This window comes from Emys orbicularis, chromosome 2 (genome assembly GCF_028017835.1).
Source record: "Emys orbicularis isolate rEmyOrb1 chromosome 2, rEmyOrb1.hap1, whole genome shotgun sequence".
Lineage (NCBI taxonomy): Eukaryota > Metazoa > Chordata > Testudines > Emydidae > Emys > Emys orbicularis.
Genome location: NC_088684.1, coordinates 70,486,302 through 70,506,083, shown reverse-complemented (window position 1 = coordinate 70,506,083; position 19,782 = coordinate 70,486,302). Strand labels below are relative to the sequence as shown.

The following is a 19,782-nucleotide window of genomic DNA, read 5'->3' as shown; positions in this document are numbered from 1 at the left end:
AAGTTTCTGTTTTACCTTTACTAATAGCAGTAATGTCAAGCTTGGTGTCCCATGGTTTTGCTGAGAAAGCAATCAGACTCAAGGTCGTCTCATACTTGAAAGGAGAAAGATATTAGATTTTAAGAAATACTTCCTTTATCCAAAAACGTAGTGATTTAAGTTAAATAGGTTTTAATAAAAACAGACAAAAATTACAATTTTTAAACCATCTGGTTGCAAATGTCTTTCTCTTGCAATAGCTGAATTTTCTCTTGCTCAAATCTTGAGATGTTGCCATTTCACTAGCCTTGCAGTCATCACGGTCTTCCAGTTTTGACAGGAGGAGTACTTCTAATATAAGGCAAAATGGGGGCTCTTGGAAACAGCCACACTAGTCAGGAACTCTGTATATAGGGAGCTGGATAACCCACTCGGATCCCCTGCACTCACATGGGTCCAGTTCACCACTTCCCTAGTGAATGCTGCTCCTCTGTCCACGTAGCATTCTTCAGCCTCAACGTTTCTCTTTCCTGCAGTGAGGTTTTGTTGCAGGACACCATAACCTCCCTTGGTATGTGTCAGTGGCTCTGGGACAAAAGGTTCCAGGTTCTGCCTGGCAGTTCCTGAAGAACCAGGTGCGTCGTACGCGTCAGTTGTTGGTCCAACAAGGAGGAACTCTATCCTTCACTTGAATGGATGCTGTGGGCCAGGTGTCACCTGGTGGAGGGCACAGGTCTCATTGCTCATGGGGAGAAGCAATAATGGCTCCAGTAGAAGATTGTCAGAGTGTCATTTCCCCCTTTCTTCCTTTGCAAGGACTGTGGCATCTGAAGGGCTAGGGAATGGTTACCTCTGAAGATCCTGACTAGTGGCAGCCCAATCTTATGAAGGGAACTGCGTTGGTCAGGCTGTTTCTGGGGGAGAGTAAAAGGGGGGGAAATTCAATACACACACACAGAAGCTCGGTGTGTATGCTGCATGAATACTACTCATGGGGAAACATCTTCAGCCTGTTCTCAGAGCAAGGCACGTGGCCTCTGCCTTACCGTGGAGATAGAAGAGAGCACTGGTAGCTGACATTAGGTATGTTCCATCTGATTACTGTATAGCTGAAAATTAGGACACATGGCTGTGACACTCTGTATCTCGGGGGAACACCCTGCACCCCCATGTTCATCCTTATAATATGATCGTGTGGTATTCAATGCAAAGTTTATCATGTCGGGTGTCTTCGGAAGGCTCATGATGACTGAGCATTGTTGTTATAGTAATATTATAGGTTGTAATTTCATGTATATAGTTATGAGGCTGAAAATGTGTCCTCATGGCTTAAAACAAGCCCAGGCAAAACTCTCCAGAAACAGAGGGGCAGTTCACACCTCATCAGGGCATGTATGGGACAAACCCAGCCCAGCCTCATAGGAACAAAGGACACTGGCCTAGGCAGCAACAAAGGAGCTGTTGGACTTTCGAGTGAGTCACCCCCCTTCCCTTGGTCAGTTTGGGACTACGATGAGGTAATGCTCACCTGACTCCCCCCAAAGCCAAGAGGGAAGAAAGAACATGATAAAAGGGAGAGACGTTTGCCATGCTCTTCCTCTCTCTTCCACCTCCATCTACAGACACCACCACCAAGCGACTGAAGCGCTGATCAAGGGGAAAGCCTGGGAAAGCCAGCCAGCCTGTGGTGAGAAACATCTAAGTTTGTAAGGGCATTGAAAGTGTTAAGATCAGCTTAGAAAGCATTTTGCTTTTATTTCATTTGACCAACTCCGACTTGTTATGCTTTGACTTATAATCACTTAAAATCTATCTTTTGTAGTAAATAAATTTGTTTGTTTATTCTACCTGAAGCAGTGCGTTTGGTTTGAAGCATGTCAGAGACTCCCCTTGGGTTAACAAGCCTGGTACATATCAATTTCTTTGTTAAATTGTCGAACTCATATAAGCTTGCAGTGTCCAGCGGGCACAACTGGATACTGCAAGACAGAGGTTCCTAGGGTTGAGTCTGGGACCGGAGATATTGGCTAATGTCATTCGGTTGCACAATCCAAGCAGCGGCTGGCCAAAAGTGCTTACTCACATAGCTGGGAGCAGCTTACATGCCAGAGGCTGTGCGTGAACAGCCCAGGAGTGGGAGTTCTCACAGCAGAGCAGGGTAAGGCTGTCTCCCAGATTTGAGGATTAGAGTGACCTAGCAGATCACTGGTACAGATAACACCAGGGGAACGTCACAATGGGAGTTGCATCTTAAATAGGCATTCCGTTAATGCTCACTGGGGTATCAGGGAACATTCAGAGTAGTAAGCATAAGACGCTATACATCTCAGAAGTTGTGAGAAATAAAAATCACACTATATGACTTACATTTCCATGTGTATTTATCTGGGAAGAGATGGTTCATTAGGGTGGTCTCAAGTCCCCATAGCCTGTTGATGGTCTGGGTGGGGTACAGCTCTAGTGTCTCCACTTGGGAGAGATCACGTGGGATCTACCTCTGGCCTCTATGCATTCCTCTATCTTCCTCACCTCATTGTTGCATACCACCCACTTCTTAATAGCCTCCATACCTCTCCAGTTATCTCCCATAGCATTCACTGCATCAAGCACAATCTTTCCTTATGGGACACTTCAGGGCAGACATAGCACTCTTGGATCATTTGGGCCAAACTCAGATCTTCTCTGGAGACTAATTAGCCTTCCCCTTCTGGACAGTGTTTGACAAACCAGTTATTCTGGGACTACCTCTAGAAGGAGGTCCTGACATCTCAACAGCAGCTGATACTCATATTCACTGATCATCAACTGAGAGATTTAAAAAATCCTGCCTTGGGTGAGGAAATTCACCTGCACACACACACTCTCTCTGTCACATACCATGAACCAGCACTGGTGGATGCCCTTCCTGCCTGAAATGCCCTTAGCAGTCATTATGGTGAAGACTTTCTGACGAATCAAGTAGGGTTTGAAAGCATAGTTCGGTGAGCGCATTTAAACTGTCTGGGGCTTGGCTAAGCTCTACTTGGCATAGATGTGAGGAGGGCAATGGTGGATGTACAGGACCTTCACATCCTCCCCATCCTTGAGGATGCTGGGGGACAATTTGGCCCCACACAAGCTTGAGCAGCCCCAGGACTGCTCTAATTTGTGCAGACTTATAATGCCTTCCTATGGCCTTACATGTTTGCCAGAACTCATGATGTTCTGGCCATCTCCCCTTTCCTCCCCAGCACTCTTTCATGCCAAACAGCACAAAGAAGACTTAGCTGGGCCAGGAACTGATGTCTGTGTTTAGAATATAATGTTGCCATTTCCCATTTTTATTCCTGATTAGTACAGACCTTCTAGGACCCCCTTCCTCTATTTGAGACTGCAACTCTACATTGCAACTCCCTCCCCATTCTCATCAGAGGATATAGTAAAATCTTTTCAGAGAAAACACTTTCATAATCTGCCTCTCTCTCACATGATTCTGTGTGGAATGCAGTTATCAGCCAAGAAATGCAGCCTCACTGGGTTTGGCCTGAACCAGAAATTACTTGACACAGTCAAGATGGGACTATGTAATGGTTCCTCACTCTCCCGCTCGGAGGGAGGCCACTCAGGCTGGCCCTGTCTGGCCAGGACCAGAGTCTGCAAGACAGCCAAGAGCCCACAACAGGGCTGGGCGATTAACAATCCCTGTCAGGCTTTAGCCTGGGCTTGGATAGCTCAAGTAGTCAGCCCTTAAACACCATCTCTCAGGGCTGGCTTTGGCCCAGGCAGAGCTCAGGCAGCCAACAAACCAAAACAGTCTACAGGTGAGCTGGGGCCTGGATTTGAGTAGGCTCAGGTTGCCAACAAGCAGAACAGTCTCTCAGGGCTGGCTTTAGCCGGGGCGGAGCTCAGGCAGCCAGCAAACAAACAGTCTCTCAGGGCTACTGGTAAGGGAGGCTCCTCTTCAGAGCTAGAGCCTCCTTGCACAGTGTAGGGGGATCAGCCACCCTGGGGTGGGGTTGGCAGGGGGACGCAGTCCCACCCTACTCCACCGTGTCCCAGCCCAGGGCCCTGGCAGGAGCAGGATTGGCTGTCTCTGCGTCAGCGGGGATCCAGCCACAACACGCCGACTGAGCCACCCCTGGTTCTGCAGCCGGCTGCTCCAGGGCTGCCCCAGGGCCACTTCCTGCCTCCCCGGGGTTTAGTACCTGTGGCCTCCAGGCCTCTTCCGGCTCCTCGGGATATACGGCAGTAGGTACTCCAGGCAGGTCCTCGTCAGCGTCTGGGAAATCGGGAACAATCAGGTGCAGGTTCCTCTCGGGGTCGCGGGAGAACAGGCAGAGTGTCCTTCGCAGGCTCTCCCCCAACTGTGCTGCAGGACTGGCCTCTTATACTTCCGGCCATGCCCCAGTACTTCCTGTGAGGGGGGCAGGGCGATCTAGGCTCCACCCTCCAAGGGGCATGTAATGGTTTCCCCCTCTCCCGCTCGGAGGGAGGCAACTGAGCCTCACTATAACAGAAAAGGAGCCAAAAGACTAAGTAGATGAAGTGGTAAATATTTAGCCTTACCTTGTTTAGCCGGTATGTTGCTGGGACTATACATAATCTTGCATATACTTTATGAGACAGGTTTCCTCCAATATTCAACAAGATCTGGAGGAAAACTTTCTCCAACAGAGCTTGGTGACTCTTCCCTGCATGATTCTATTATTACCACATCATTCCAGTGCATATAGAAAGGGGATTCCATCCAGGAATGGTTCTTCACAAACATAACAGGAGTACTTGTGGCACCTTAGAGACTAATAAATTTGTTAGTCTCTAAGGTGCCACAAGTACTCCTGTTATTTTTGAGGATACAGACTAACACGGCTGCTACTCTGAAACCTTCACAAACAATTCATTTAAGAAAGAAAAGTTGGACTTTATGAGATATCTGTCTGTGGGCAAGACCCATGGAAGCAGCTATGTAGAACAGTCCCAATCAGCTGCTTACATGGAATCTGGTGTTTTCCCTGACAGCTGAAGACAAGGTGGGATAGATGAAAGAGGAAGGAAGAAGGGGGAAAGTGAATCAGCTACTGAGTGGCAGATCATTGATCCTGATTTTGAAATGTCTCCAAACTTCTGGTATTAAAGGAGCAAATATTTTCAGGAGCAAATCCTCCAGATGAGTGCTGACATTACTTGCCAGTTCCTGGTATTGTCTGCCCCCACCACATGACACTATCCCTCTCCAAGTGGTGATAACCCCAGGACATATTCTTTTGAATAGTTCCAGTGAATATTTTGCAGATCTTCCATAAAAGTTATTGAAGAACATCACTGTTATGATGAGGAATGCACTGATGACTTCAGGGGAAATGAAGATTTTTTTTGTCTCTCTCAACCTGCAAGGCAACATAATGTGTATCACTGTATGACCTGCCTAGCAAACAGCATGCAATGCCCCCTCTTTCCCACTGTCAATACAAATCATTTAGCAAAGGTCAGGAATGTAATAATAGATAGGGTGCTCACCATTGTCCAAGAGTGCTTGATCCAAGAGCAGATTCGGGGTGTCTTCTGCAGCTCTTCCACAAGATTTGGGAGAAAATACTTTGAAGACATTAAGCATTTCTGATTAAACATATAAGAATTAAGAAAAGTAAACTGTGGACATTTTCCTACACATGCAACAAACCATGTGACACAGAGGAAGGCATCGTTAATTTTGTAGCACATCCATGCAGCAGGAAACTCAGCTGTAAGTTATGCAGTGAAACAGAGTGCCACCAAACTACCCCACCATTAACTTGTCAGGCACTTGTTCCTGTACCCTCAGCTTCTGACCAAACTAGCCTTCAATGTCTGTGCACTTAACTATGTGATTGGTAACTTAAGCCACAGTTTTCAATGCCAGCTCTTGTATCCAACTTGAGATAACTAGGGCCTGCTTTTCAGAGGTGCTGAGCACCTGAAGCTCCCATTGTCTGTGCACTTACCTATGTAGTCAGATTTTTAAGAATAGACACTTAAAAGGACCTTTGAAAATTCCCACTCAAAACTACATATAGATATTGATGCTCCTATCTACCAGCCTAGTTGTATGGCTAGGTTTTGAGAATCCCGCAGCATGTGCTGTGACAAATTGGGGATTCTGTCTGCACAACTTCTGAATTGGAAATGGTTATATGAATTGTGTCATGAAATTACTGTGTAAAGGAAAGCCTGTCATGTATGTGGATCCACCCTGCTAGCCGGTTTGTGTCACATCTCTGCCGGGCCAGAGACAATAGTGAGCAATCAGCACTGAGCAAAGTAGAGCACCTTTGGACCATAGGTTTGCTGTACATAGCACAAGACACCTCCTCCTCTGCTCTGAAGGAGCGGAACAGGTTGGGAGTAATGAAAAAAGTACCAAATGGCAGAACTGAAGAAGCAGGTGACCTCAGGAGGCGTCTATAAAGGGACTCACAGAGGGAACTGGGGGAGAGCCATTTTGCACCAAATTAAGATAAGGGAGGCTGCTGCAGGGAGTAGGCAAGGGGCAGAGGACCCTGCCTGCCTGCCTAACTGACAGAACACAGGCGATACTCCCAAGGGAAGGGTGAGCTAGTGAGGAACATTGCATTTAGGATGGTTTACTGTTTTGTGTGTTCTGTACTCTCCCTGTACTATTCATGATTAAATATAAAATGCATATATAAATATATATAAATAAATATAAAAGGATGTTAGGCTGTCAAAGTGTGTGTGTGTGTGTGTGTATGTGTTGATTGCTTCACACTGGTGCATGCCCCTGAGAGAGTTAAACTGTACACCAGAAGCTTCACACCTTTGGGGTGGAGTGCTGGGAAAGGGGTATGTTTAAGTATTGGGAACGTGGGCATCGTTGGTGGGGAGAGGAGGCATATTGACCTGTCTGAACGGTCCAAATAGTAAACTGTATGGAACTCATTTTACCTTCCCCCGAGAATGAAAGGCTGAAAATGACTAGATTTGAACCTGTGGCTCCAGGAAGAATATTCCAAACTTGATGGTTAGAGCAGTAAACAAGGCTTCCCAGCAGGGCCATAAAGATCCATTGTGCCTCTTTTTGCTCTCTCCCTCCTTTCCTTTTTAAATCATTTTCTTTATGTGCAGAAATCACTTTTGTCAAAGACCTCCCTTTCCCATCCTCACTCAATGTATATATCCTAAGAATTAAAGTCTTTTTCCTTGCCCAAGTTTCTTCTCTCAAAGCTAACTCAGTTGGTACACTCATGTCTGATGCACGTGTTTATTGGGAAGGCACCTTTCCAACTCAACAAATGAGAGTGCTAGTAAACGTGGTGTTAGCTTTGTTTGAAACAATAAGGCAATGGGCTACACTACAGTTAGGTAAATAAATAAGAATTATCCCCATTTTATAGATGGGAAAACTGAGACACAGAGGGGCTAAGTAACTTGCCAAGGAGTAGAGCTGGTCAAAAATTGTCCAGCAGAAAAAATTTCTATCAGAAAGTGTCATTTCATCTAATATCTAAACTTTCCATGGCAACATGTCAATTTCAACAAAATTTGATGTATAAAAAGTTGAAACTAAACATTTCAATAGGTCGACCTTGTTGGAATGGAACATCTTGATTTTTCATTTCAAAATTATTTTTGTTTCAAATTTTATATTCTGTCATAAATTATAATAAAATAAAACAATTTTAAAAGACAAAATTGGAAGAAAACATTTAAATTTCATCAAAATGGAATGTTTCAGTTGACCTAGAACTGATAATTTTTTATTTTTTTTAATGGAAAAATTCCAAAATGCTTGTTTTCTTTCCAATGCGGAATTAATTTCAAAATACTGGCTTTCCAAACTGGAAGTCCAAGTGTCACCCAGCTCCACCAAGGAGGCAGTGGTTAGATCATTAAACTAGGATGTGGGAGACTTGGCTCAAGTCCCTGCTCCATCATAGACATTCTGTGTGCCCTTAAGCAAGTAATTTAGCTTCTCTGGGCCCCAATTCCCCATCTGTAAAATGGGATTAATAGCACCACCTCCGAGGACAGTGGTCCCCAAACTGTGGGGCATGCCCGTACCCCCCCAGGAGGCATGGAGAAACATTTGGGGGTGGGGGGCACGCAGGTTAATGAAAGTACAAAAAAGTAGTAAGAGACTGACAAGGGACAAAGAATATCTTTATAGCAGTAGCACATAAAAGTAATCTGAGAAAGAGTTGACTACATTATGACATTTCTTAATAGAGTATTCCTGTAACACAGGATGCCATTAAATTCAATGATGCTTTTTTTTCCCCCTAAGACATTAGACAAACCAGAGCCATACAAGCTCCTCTTTTCCCTTAGGAATGAACGCACATAGCTGTGACACTGCCTGTTGTTAAAACTGTTTTTAATCCTAGAGAATTATTCAGACCACTGGAGGCTTGCGAAATAATTTTCAAAGAAATACAGGATTGGCTGTCTTGGAGTTTGATGACAGCAGTTCTTCCACGTAGGTGACCTCCTGGGGCAATCAAGACAAAGCACATTGAAGAGGTGAATCCAGAATGAGTGAAACAACAGACACATAGCTCCCATGGTGGCTGTGTACAACACTGTGATAGCAATTCCATAATTAAAGTTGTAACTCAGTTTCCATTACAAATACGCCTTTTCATCTCCTCTAGCTGTCTCAAGAAAGCACCATTTTGCCTGAAATTTTTCCTGTGAAGTCCCTAGTCAGAGTCGAATTTGCAGGAGGCAGGAAAAGTTTTGGTGGAAAGGGACAAGGCCTGTTTGCATATGAAATTTTTAAAATGTGTTTTTCCCTTTTAGAAGCATATTCTAAGGTCTTTGATGTTGTCATAGCTCAAAAATGGTTTGCTGTAGAAATGTAATATAGACACTTGTAATGTAATATAAACATTGCTCAAGTGATTTATGTAGGCCTGGCCTGACATGAGTAATTGGACATGGGTGAAGCCTCATTTCTTGGGAGACCATATCAGGAAGGTAAATGGATCAGTAGATTGGAAACAATGTCTGTACTACCTAAGATAAGGGGGAACACCCATGGAATCATTCACAATGGTCAAGATAACAGTGGACAAAAAAGGCCTGGAATGTAAGATGAGTGAAAAGTAAATCGTGTATGGACAGTGTGTGGGCGGAGCATGCTGTAAAGGGATTGGTTTCTGCAAAGTAACCAAGCCAATCCCAAAATATGTAATGCAATGTATAGTAAATGCAATGTAATGTGTGTAAACGTATATAAAGGAAGAGATTTTCTGTTTAACTGTGAATGTGTGGTATGCCCTACATCCCTCCCCCCATGCTTGAGTCTAAGCCAGTCAGTGTAGCTTTGCTGTGTGCTAAATAAAGGAATCTAAGTGAAGAGACTGGAGTAAAATGGAGTTCTTGGACAACTGAGTGCAAGAGGACTCGGGGGAACCCCAACACCATGGTACACTGACTCAGATCCCCTCATCTGGAGCAGGTAATGTATACATCCCTTAGTGTGAGGGTTGCAACCTAGCATTAAGGGAAATGGCATTGGAAGGGTTTAAAGGTTTAAATATGAGGCCCCACGCTGAAGAAGTGAGTTAAATCTAAGGGTAAACCCTAGAGAAGTATTCAGGTGAAAAAGGAAATCCAGAGGGTGGTATTAGATTAAACAAAAAAAGAATGCTTAGCAGAGCACAGCAGAGCTCCGTTGAATGCCATAAATAAATAAATTATTTGCAGAGCACAGCAAAGGTCTGTTGGGTGCCACTGAAATTTTCAAAAGATAGGACCCATTGGCAGCCTAATGGAAAAATAGTATCTAGGTTTTTTGTTTGTTTTGTTTTGTTTTGAATCCTGAGTCCAGATCGATGCAGCAGCAATTTTACAAAGATTATTTCTGGTGGCTAAAACTTACAAATGAAATGTGCTACCCAGAAGGGTGAACACAAAAAAGCACAAAGAAGAAATCAGAGTTGTAGAGGAGGAAATAGACTAAATGAAAAAGATTCCAGAGGGGACAGAGAGAAAACAGTGTCTATTACCTTTTTGCATAAATCCAAAGTAAAAAGCAGCCATCCTTCAAGGACTGTATTTAGTGAGTACAGCTTTTCAGGCAAAGAGTATTAAGTTAAGGGATAAGTGCAAAAAACCATAAAAGATAAGTTCAGAGACACTGAAAATAATCAGCTGAGAAATGTGTCACTTTGAAAAATAAGTGATTTGAAGGAAAAGAGTAAAGAGTTAAAAGGAGCTTTTGCACAAATTGACACTGCAGAGCTCGGAGGGGACTAGATAGTTGGGGGTAGTACAAGTAATAAAGTGTTAAAGAGGATGTTGACTGTGTTGGGGTTTTTTAAGAAAGAGAATGGTTGGTTTGATAATGAAACCCAGTTACAGCAATATAACTTGGTGCTGTCACGCCTGGTAAAATCCTTAGTAACCAAACAAATGATGCAAAAAGGAGTTTAAGTGATGACAGCTACCACAACTATGTTTTTCCCCCCACAAAGAGTTTACCACCCTTCTAAAGGAAATGGGCCCTTCCCAATGAACATGTTTGTAAATGATCAGTTATGCCGGCTGCTGCAGGCACAGGGACAATCTGATTTAAATTGTTTAACTCTGAATGATTTAATTAAAATCCCTTAAAAGGAAATAGGGCTCAACAGCTTCTCAATGTACTAGTTGGGATGTAACCTGGGCACAGAAAAGGGAGGTAATAAATTGTAGTGCTAAGTTAAAGGAAAAAATAAATGAAACACCAGCTGAAACTGCCAGTCAGAAAAGTTTCTGATGAGGTTAAAAATTAAGTTGTACGTGGACAGAGCATGCGGTACAGGGATTCTTTTCTATAAAGTAACCAAGTCAATCCCAAAACGTGTGATGCAATGTATAGTATATGTCAGGTAATGTGTAAATACATATATAGGAAGATGTTTTCTGTGTAACTTTGGATGTGTGGTACACCTGATACCCACCCCCTGTGCTTGAGTCTAATCAATTCAGCATAGCTTTGCTGTATGCCAAAAGCTGTGTTGCTGTATTAGCTGTATGCCTGATAAATGATTCTGAGTGACAAGAGTGGAGTTGAACTGAGTTCTCGGGCTGCTGGGTGGAAGAGTTCTCGAAGGAACCCCAACAATTTATAATACCACCAAGATTCTATATAGCACTTTTCATCCATTGATATCAAAACACTTTACACGGGAGATAAATATTAGAACCCTTTTATGGGTGGGGAAACTGAGGCAAAAGGAGGTGAAATGACTTGCTGAGGATCCAGGTCAGTGGCAGAGCCAGAAATAGGAACCAGGTCTCCAGATGGGCAGATAATGGATTTTCCAGTTTACTGGCAATTTAAAAAAAAATCAACAAAAGTTTAATTTTGGGTCATACCAAAAATGACATTTTTCAACAAATTGAAAAGTTTTGAGTCAAAACAAAATCTTTTGGTAATGTTAAAAGGAAACATTTCATGTAGTTTCACCCTCAGGCATTCTGACAAAAGCCGAGGAAACGATTCATAAAACGACTGGAGGAAGGAGAGGCGGTGATGGTGCCACCCACTCCCTCATAAACTTTAGCCCAGTGGTTAGGGCACTCACCTGGGATTTGGAAGATCCCAGTTTAAATCCCTGCTCCAGTGACTAATCATTTATAAAAAGCAGAACAGCTTCAAGAGGAGAGATTGAGAAATCCCCATGTCAGAATATCCTATAGGCCAGTGGTTAGGGCATTCTTCTGCAATGTAGGAGACCCACATTCAAATCCTTCTGCCTCATCAGGCAGAAGAGGGAATTGAACCTGGATCTTCCACAACCCAGCTACATACCCCTAAATTTATAAGGGACAAGGCTAAAGTGTATAAGGGGAGAGCAGTTGCTTCCTCTGCCTCAGTTGTTTTATGAATCCTTTCCTTTGTTTTGTCAAAATGAAAGTAAAAAGGAAACGTTTGGGTTGAAAGGAAATGTTTTGGTTCAACATTACTGACATATTTTGACCATTTCAACTTCAATTGAAATTAATCAGCAAACTCAACATGAATTCACTAATAGATTTAGTTGACCCAAAAGTGCATTTTTCAACTAACAAACTACAGTATTTGTCGAAAAATTTCACCCAGCTCGACTCTGGAGTCCCAATCCACCAGACCACACTTCTCCACTAGTACCACTGACTTCATGCTCCCTCTTCTATCTTCTACCTCACTTCTACCCTCCACCCCACCAGGGATGGAATGGCTGAGTTGGCGTTCTCCCACTTCTAACCTCCCACCAGTAGGGTATAGAGTCCTACAATGGTGGTGAAGGGTCTCCCTTTACTCTGCTATCTAGGCTCTGATACGGCCTCTGTGGCAGGGTCAGCTTCCCCAGAACACCTTGCCCATCATCTCTCTCAGAACATGATGCTGATAAATTTAAACAATAGTCCCAAAGGAAATGTAAAAGAAATGAGTCTTCCACCCTTCCTGAGCTACTCTTCTACCCTGCTTTCTCATAAGGTATGTCTACACTACGGGATTACTCCAAATTTACAGAATTCGATTTTTGGCAACCGATTGTATAAAGTCGAGTGCATGCGGCCACACTAAGCACATTAATTCGGTGGTGTGCATCCATGTACCGAGGCTAGCGTCGACTTCCGGAGTGTTGCACTGTGGGTAGCTATCCCATAGCTATCCCATAGTTCCCGCAGTCTCCCCCGCCCATTGGAATTCTGGGTTGAGATCCCAATGCCTGATCGGGCCAAAAATTTGTCGCGGGTGGTTATGGGTAAATGTCGTCAGTCAATCCTCCCTCCGTGAAAGCAACGGCAGACAATCATTTCGCGCCCTTTTCCCTGGATCGCCTGGGCAGACACCAGACCACGGCAACCATGGAGCCCATTCAGCCTTTTTTCACTGTCACTGTATGTCTGCTGGATGCTGCTGACAGACGCGGTACTGCAGCGCTACACAGCAGCATCCCCTTGCCTTTGCAAGTTGGCAAAGACGGTTACCAGTCATACTGTACCGCCTGCTGCTGTCATGGGTGCTCCTGGCTGGCCTCAGTGAGGTCGGTCAGGGGTGCCTGGACAAAAATGGGAATGACTCCCCAGGTCATTCTCTTCTTTAAGTTTTGTCGAATGGAGAGTCAGTCCTGCCTAGAATATCAGGCAAGCCTACTAAAGAACCAGAGAGGCAAACGGCCGCTCCAGGTCAGAGCCCCAGACATCCCGCAGAAATGATGATCTGCATGCCATGCTAGGGGGTGCCCCTACAACAAGCCCACCCGTTGCTTCCCTCCTCTCCCACCCCTCCCGGGTTACCTTGGCAGTTATCCCCCCTTTTGTGTGATGAAGTAATAAAGAATGCATGAATTTGAAACAACACTGACTTTATTGCCTCTGCAAGCAGAGATCAAAGGGGGGAGGAAGGGCGGTTGGCTTACAGCGAAGTCAAGTGAACCACCATTCTGCACTTGCTCAGCCTATAGCTGAAAATGGGAATCTGTGATAAGCACTAGGATAGAAGCACAGGCAGGACTGAATCGCCATTTGTGTGTGGGCCTTTGGTTGACACTGGTAAAATACAAAATGTTCCAGAATATGTATGTTGGGGGACAGTTCTAAACGGCAGCTTTATTTTTTTATTTGCAGCAAAAAGTATCTGATTGTGAGCCCTGGGAGCAAGGAGTAGGCTGGGGTAGGTGCGACCGCGCAGTGCTGCCAACTGGGAGAGCAGCCTGAGGCAGAAGCCTCCAGCTGGCATGATATTCCAGGCAGGTCTGAATCTCCATTACACAAAACTTAAAGAAGAGAATGACCTGAAGTCTTTCCCTTTTTTGTCCATGCGCCCCCGACCGACCTCACCAAGGCCAGCCAGGAGCACCCATGTCTGCCCAGGCGCCCCCGACCGACCTCACTGAGGCCAGCCAGGAGCACCCATGGGACGACGATGATGGTTACCAGTCATACTGCACTGTCTGCCGTCCGCAAGGCAAGGCAAGGGGATGCTGCTGTGTAGCGCTGCAGCACCGCGTCTGCCAGCAACATCCAGTAGACATACGGTGACAGTGAAAAAAGGCGAGAAACAATTTTTTTCCCTTTGCTTTCACACGGGGGGTGGGGGCTGAGGACATATACCCTGAACCACCTATGTTTTTGACCCTTCAGGCATTGGGAGCTCAACCGAGAATTCAAATGGTTTTCGGAGAGTGCGGAAACTGTGGGATAGCTACAGTTGTCAGTCGCCCCTCCCTCCCTCCGTGAGCGTCCATTTGATTCTTTGGCATTCTGGTACGCTTGTCTCAGCTCCTTAAGTTTCACGCAGCACTGTGTTGAGTCCCTGTTGTGGCCTCTGTCCAGCATGGCCTTGGAGATTTTTTCAAATGTTTTGGCATTTCATCTTTTGGAACGGAGTTCTGATAGAACAGATTCATCTCCCCATACAGAGATCAGATTCAGTATTTCCCGTTCGGTCCATGCTGGAGCTCTTTTTTGATTCCGGGACTGCATGGTCACCTGTGCTGATCAGCGCTCCACCCTGGGCAAACAGGAAATGAAATTCAAAAGTTCGCGGGGCTTTTCCTGCCTACCTGGCCAGTGCATCCGAGTTCAGATTGCTGTCCAGAGCGGTCACAATGGTGCACTGTGGGATAGCTCCCGGAGGCCAATACCGTCGAATTGCGGCCACACTAACCCTAATTCGAAATGGCAATGTCGATTTCGGCGCTATTCCCCTCGTTGGGGAGGAGTACAGAAATCGATTTTAAGAGCCCTTAATGTCGAAGTAAATGGCTTCGTTGTGTGGACAGGTGCAGGGTTAATTTGATTTAACGCTGCTAAATTCGAACTAAACTCGTAGTGTAGACCAAGTACTGATTCTCTGTACTTTCTTCCTGGAGGCCCAGCTCCTACCCAAGTCACTGACTCTTGGGGCTTCCTCCCTAGAGCTCTTCCCTCAATTTGGTTCTCCACAGGCTGGATCCTTATTCCCAGTCTCTCCAGGCAGTCTAACTGGGGTTTAGCTGTTTGTAGAGCCTGCCACAGACATCTCCTTTTCTCCAACTGCCCTCTCCCTTCAGGACCAGTCACAGAAGACAACCTCCTTTCTCTCTCTCTTCCCTTCAGGCACCAGTGACTGGACTTCACTTATTTTGTGCATTCCGTGCCCACACCTCCCCTTTGAATGTGGTGTTATTGAGGAAGCCTGGGTATCTTTATCCTCAACCTCCTGTTCCCAGTTCTACTCCCTATAGTGCCTTTTCTTCCACTTTTTTCTCCACTGTCCCTTCCTTATCTATTGAAGTGGAGATTCACTCCTCTTTCCCTCCCCATTGATTCTCACCACCACGGCCGGCTCCAGGGTTTTGGCCGCCCCAAGCAGCCAAACAAAACAAAAACAAAAAAAAGCCGCGATCGCAATCTGCGGCGGCAATTCGGCGGGAGGTCCTTCGCTCCAAGCAGGAGTGAGGGACTATCCGCCGAATTGCCGCCGAACAGCTGGACGTGCCGCCCCTCTCCGAAGTGGCCACCCCAAGCACCTGCTTGGTAAGCTGGTGCCTGGAGCCGGCCCTGCTCACCACCTACCTCTTCTCCCCTTTTTTCTACAGCCTCCCCCGTTGATGAGGGCCTCATTGGATGCCTGCTTTCTCTCACTCCTCTTTTCCTTCTTTCCCCACCCTTTCTTTTCCCCAATCCCCTTCACCACAAAAACAGAAGCTCTCTCTTTTATCCTCCCTGGTGATGGGCCTGCAGGTGTGGGTTCTCATTTCTCCCCTTTCCTCCCCCCACCATCAGGGGTTCTTCTATCTTTCTCCCAATCTCTTCCCACAGAGTTAGAATCTCCCAGGTGGTAGGTGTTTTCTCCTCACTCTGTCTTTGCCCCTTAGTTCTTTTTTCCTTTCTCATTGTTGTCTCTTGAGGTAGGGCTCTTCTCTACTTCTGTCTCTTCATCTTTGGTCCTATCTCCAAGGGGATGCAGTTAAAGAGTTCTCTTCTCATTCCTCCCTTTTCTCTCATGGGGGGATGTAGTCCTCAGGTGAGGACTTGCTCTCTCTCCCCCTCCCTGCTCTGGAGAGGTAAACTTCATTTCCCTCCAGTGTTACTATAGCCCTCTGAACAGCTGGTGCTCAGGCAGAAGTCTTTGAAAGTCTGAATTTACTGACCAGAGGCCTAACCCAGACCACCAGTCAGCTCAGACACTACAGGTCTAAGTCAGGGACAATGGCTACATATTAGAGCTGCCTGGAATTTTTTTGACAAAACTGTGTCTTTTTGTTGTTGTTACTGATGAAAAATGCCAAAATTAAAAAATAAATATTTCACAGATGCATTTTGATGAAATTTTAAATGAGAAAGTTTCTCAGGTCTGGGGCGGATGCACATGAAAGAGAGAAAGTCAAATCAAAAACCCAAACTTTTTGATCCAACAATGGACTTTTAAACAAAATTCCACTTCACTAAAACTTTTGAAAGGTTTTGGTTTTGTTCCACATTGGCACAAAGACAAATTTCAAAACCTCAGAAGTTTGCATGAAACAGAATGAACACTCTCTGGAGAGCTCGACTAGATATTCTTCCCCATTTGGCCATCTAGAAGGGTGGGGGAGAAGACAGCTAGTGAATCAAAGTCTCAGTTCCATCCCAGTCTGCTCATAAGCCAATTAAGTCAGTCGTTTTGGGTCAGGAAAATCAGCTTAAGAGACACTTCCTTTTCTGTGTGGTTTAGCAAAAAGCTGTGAGGAATAGGGCAGACCTGTCTACTCAGCAACTTTTGGCTGGATGTTAGCTGGTTTATGCAGCCCTCCAGACTGCTCCTCACTTCTTCTGCCCTTCCGCAGGTCCCCCGATGCTTCTGTTGGTCTCCTGCATGTGATACAATATTGCCAACTTTCACAATCTTATCATGAGTCTCATAACATTTGGTGTCTTATTTAAAGCCCCGCCTCCTTTAGGCAACTGATTACCTGAAGAGCTAAAAAAGTAGTAAGCCAGAATCTCCCCATCTCAGCATCAATGCCTAGCAACAGTACTGATGTTAGGAAGGGACCAGCAGCATTGGCCTGAAGGGATTGTACGGAGTAGAGTAGAAACAGCAGTGAGGGACATCACATGAATTCCCCCACATGTCTGGGGAGTAAAAAAAAAAAAAAAAAAAAAAAGAGGAGCAACAATGTGTCATCATCCTCCCCCTCGAGACTACTAGGGGCAGCAGGGAAAGGAGAAGAATAAAGAAATGAAATGGCAGAGGGAAATGACTCTCCCACGCCACTTTCTCCAAAGCTTCCCACAGAGCTGGTGTTTGTGGAGAAAAGGAGTTTGTTGCAACATATAAAATATATTTTTCACTGGATTATGAAAAATCAGATAGCGACACTCAATGCAACACCAATTGGAATATTTCAAATTAGGGTTTATTATATATTTTATATATTCTAAATGTCAGAACATTTAAACCATTTGCCACAGAAAAATAAGGGGAGGGGAAGGAAAAAGATATTGTGAACAATCTCAGGCTTTTCCATGTAGAAATATAGGTAGGGGAGACACAAAGAGGAAAGAGCAACAAAAAAGCTGGGGTGGAGAACAGAAAGAAATGCATAACTAGCAGGGGATGCCAGGAAAAAAAAAAATCTCAGGAGGGAAGAAGTAAGAGGGAGAGAGGAATTACACACAAGCCAGTATAATACATATTAGCTTGCTTTCAGGGTTGAGGCTCTGAGTTTATTTTGGCTGCCCATCTAGTTAATTGTCACTATTAGACTGACAGCTTAAAGAAGTTCTCCCCTTACGACTGAGGGTCTGTCAGGGAAAGACTCAGTCCTCCCTATACATTAGGGATTTTATTTTCTATTGTATGTAAAGGACAAAGTAGATAGCAGGTAGCAGTATAAAATTTGCAGCCTGGAGCAAACTAATTATTTCACATTGACAAACAGGCATCTTATTTACTGTGTTGATTTTTTAAAGGGATTTTATTTTTATTTTCAAGGGGCTTCACCTGATTGTAAGTGTTTCTCCTAAAGTACATTGGAAATAACAACTACATTGTCTTCCACTTAACTTCAATCTGAGTCAATCTTGACATTTTTTCCTCATTTTGGAACTGCTTGACCCAAACGAGGCCAGTTTTCTTCACCAGAACCTTTTGAATTCATGTCAGCTTAATTTTCATATATGGACTTATTTTACTCAAGCACTAAAATGCTCCAGAAAGTGAACTGCACAGTGTTTATTGCAGAATTCAAATACATTATGAAGCAGGAGACCAAACGGTTGAGTGATTTCACTCACAGAGAATTGAGCTATAAACCTTCTGAGCTGCACTATATGGCGTACTTTGATACAGTAATTGCACAGGGAAATTATAAAAATAGAGAGAAAAAGTCACACCCCATCATTTCCTGGGGATTAAAGATATACATCAATATACAAGTGTAAATATGAGTGCATTTAAATGAGCTGTTTAGCGTGAACACCAATTAGTGCAAATAAATATCTCTTTTCTCCTGTCATTTGGAATATGAAAAGAAACCCCTAACAATGCTTACTTTGATTTTATCAGGCCTAAAAACAATAATGGTATTTAATCCTGGAAACTATCATAATAGCCTAATTTAAAGAAAAAGCATTCCCATCTTTATATTCAGAATTTCCAAATTTTTATAAAGTCTTTATCTTTAAAAAAAGTCAGTAAAAGATAATATGATAATACAATAATGCAAACTGGAACCATAAACAATTCCCTTCTTTTAGGGTGCCTTGCCCAGGAAAAGGATGCCTTGCAGAAGAAGTTTCCTTATACTAGTTCATCGTTTTCTATAACATTAACTGCTTCCGATCCTTGCGGGGGCTCTATCCACACATTTCCAGTACACAGCCAGGCAGCACCTCCTCTCCTCCAACTCACAGGCTACAGAATTTATAACTTTCTAATCCATTTCTCCTTTGGGTTTCTAGTTGTACTCCCAGGCAAAAGTCAAAAATGTGAATAGCTACCAACTAGCACTTGGACTCAGCTCAGTCACTTCCCTATGGTTCCTAGATATGCACCTTATATCTCCCAAAGAGCTTTCTCCCCACCCCTTCCCTTACATCCCTTCCAATGGGGTATCATTTGAAGCCTCCTTAGTGTGGTACTCAAAAGCCAAACAGTTCTCCCCAAGATCCCTTACCTTATGATGACAAACATGACCAGAGAGTTGCCCACCAAGCCAACCACAAAGACCACAGAGTAGACAGCAGTGATGATAATGGGGATAGCTGGGGAAATGTTGGTATGGTTCTGCTGCAGGTCTTCAAAGCCACCACTGGCATTGTTGCCATATTCAGCCCAGCCCAGGAGCCAGCTGCTGCTGCTGGGGAGGAGGCAGGGGCCTGGAGAGCAGGTGGAGGGTGGCTCCTCACGGAAAATGTGCACGGGGGGCTCCATAGGGTCCATTGTTACCACAAGCAGAGAGGAGGATGGGACAAGGATGGAGACAGCAGAAGGCAAATAGGCTTGAAAGAGAAGAGAGAGAATGAAACACACTGTGCAAACTTTCCATTCAAACAGACCTGCATTTCAAAATCATGTGTGTGGGGGATGGGAGGGTCAATGGTGGGGAGGGGGGATATTTTAATAAGCAGAGGTTTAAATAAATCCCATTTAATTAAATGCAATATTTTAAAATCTCATCATTGTTTAATATAAGAGGTAAGTGCTGGTAAATGCTCTATGAGATGCATGGCTAAAGTTTCCTCCACTTAGAGATTACACATTAGGAACAAAACAGAAGAGAGACCATAACAATTTAGAAACAGCTCAGTTCCACTCCTCTGGTTTCCCCCTCCCTCCACATTTTTTTAAGTCAAACAGTGTCTTAATCTCTAGGTGTT

At 44.4% G+C, this 19,782-nt stretch overlaps 1 protein-coding gene across 2 annotated transcripts in view; it reads right to left on the bottom strand.

The window, feature by feature from the left end:
- Positions 1-19,345, bottom strand: part of OPRK1 (opioid receptor kappa 1) — a 34,485-nt gene extending 15,140 nt beyond the window's left edge. Inside the window, exon 1 of one of the 2 annotated variants that reach the window (XM_065398566.1) lies at positions 19,080-19,345. In XM_065398566.1, coding sequence (XP_065254638.1) covers positions 19,080-19,345 — 266 coding nt within the window. The remainder of the gene's footprint in view (positions 1-19,079) is intronic. The other variant, XM_065398567.1, reaches the window with a different exon arrangement.
- Positions 19,346-19,782: the final 437 nt, after the last annotated feature.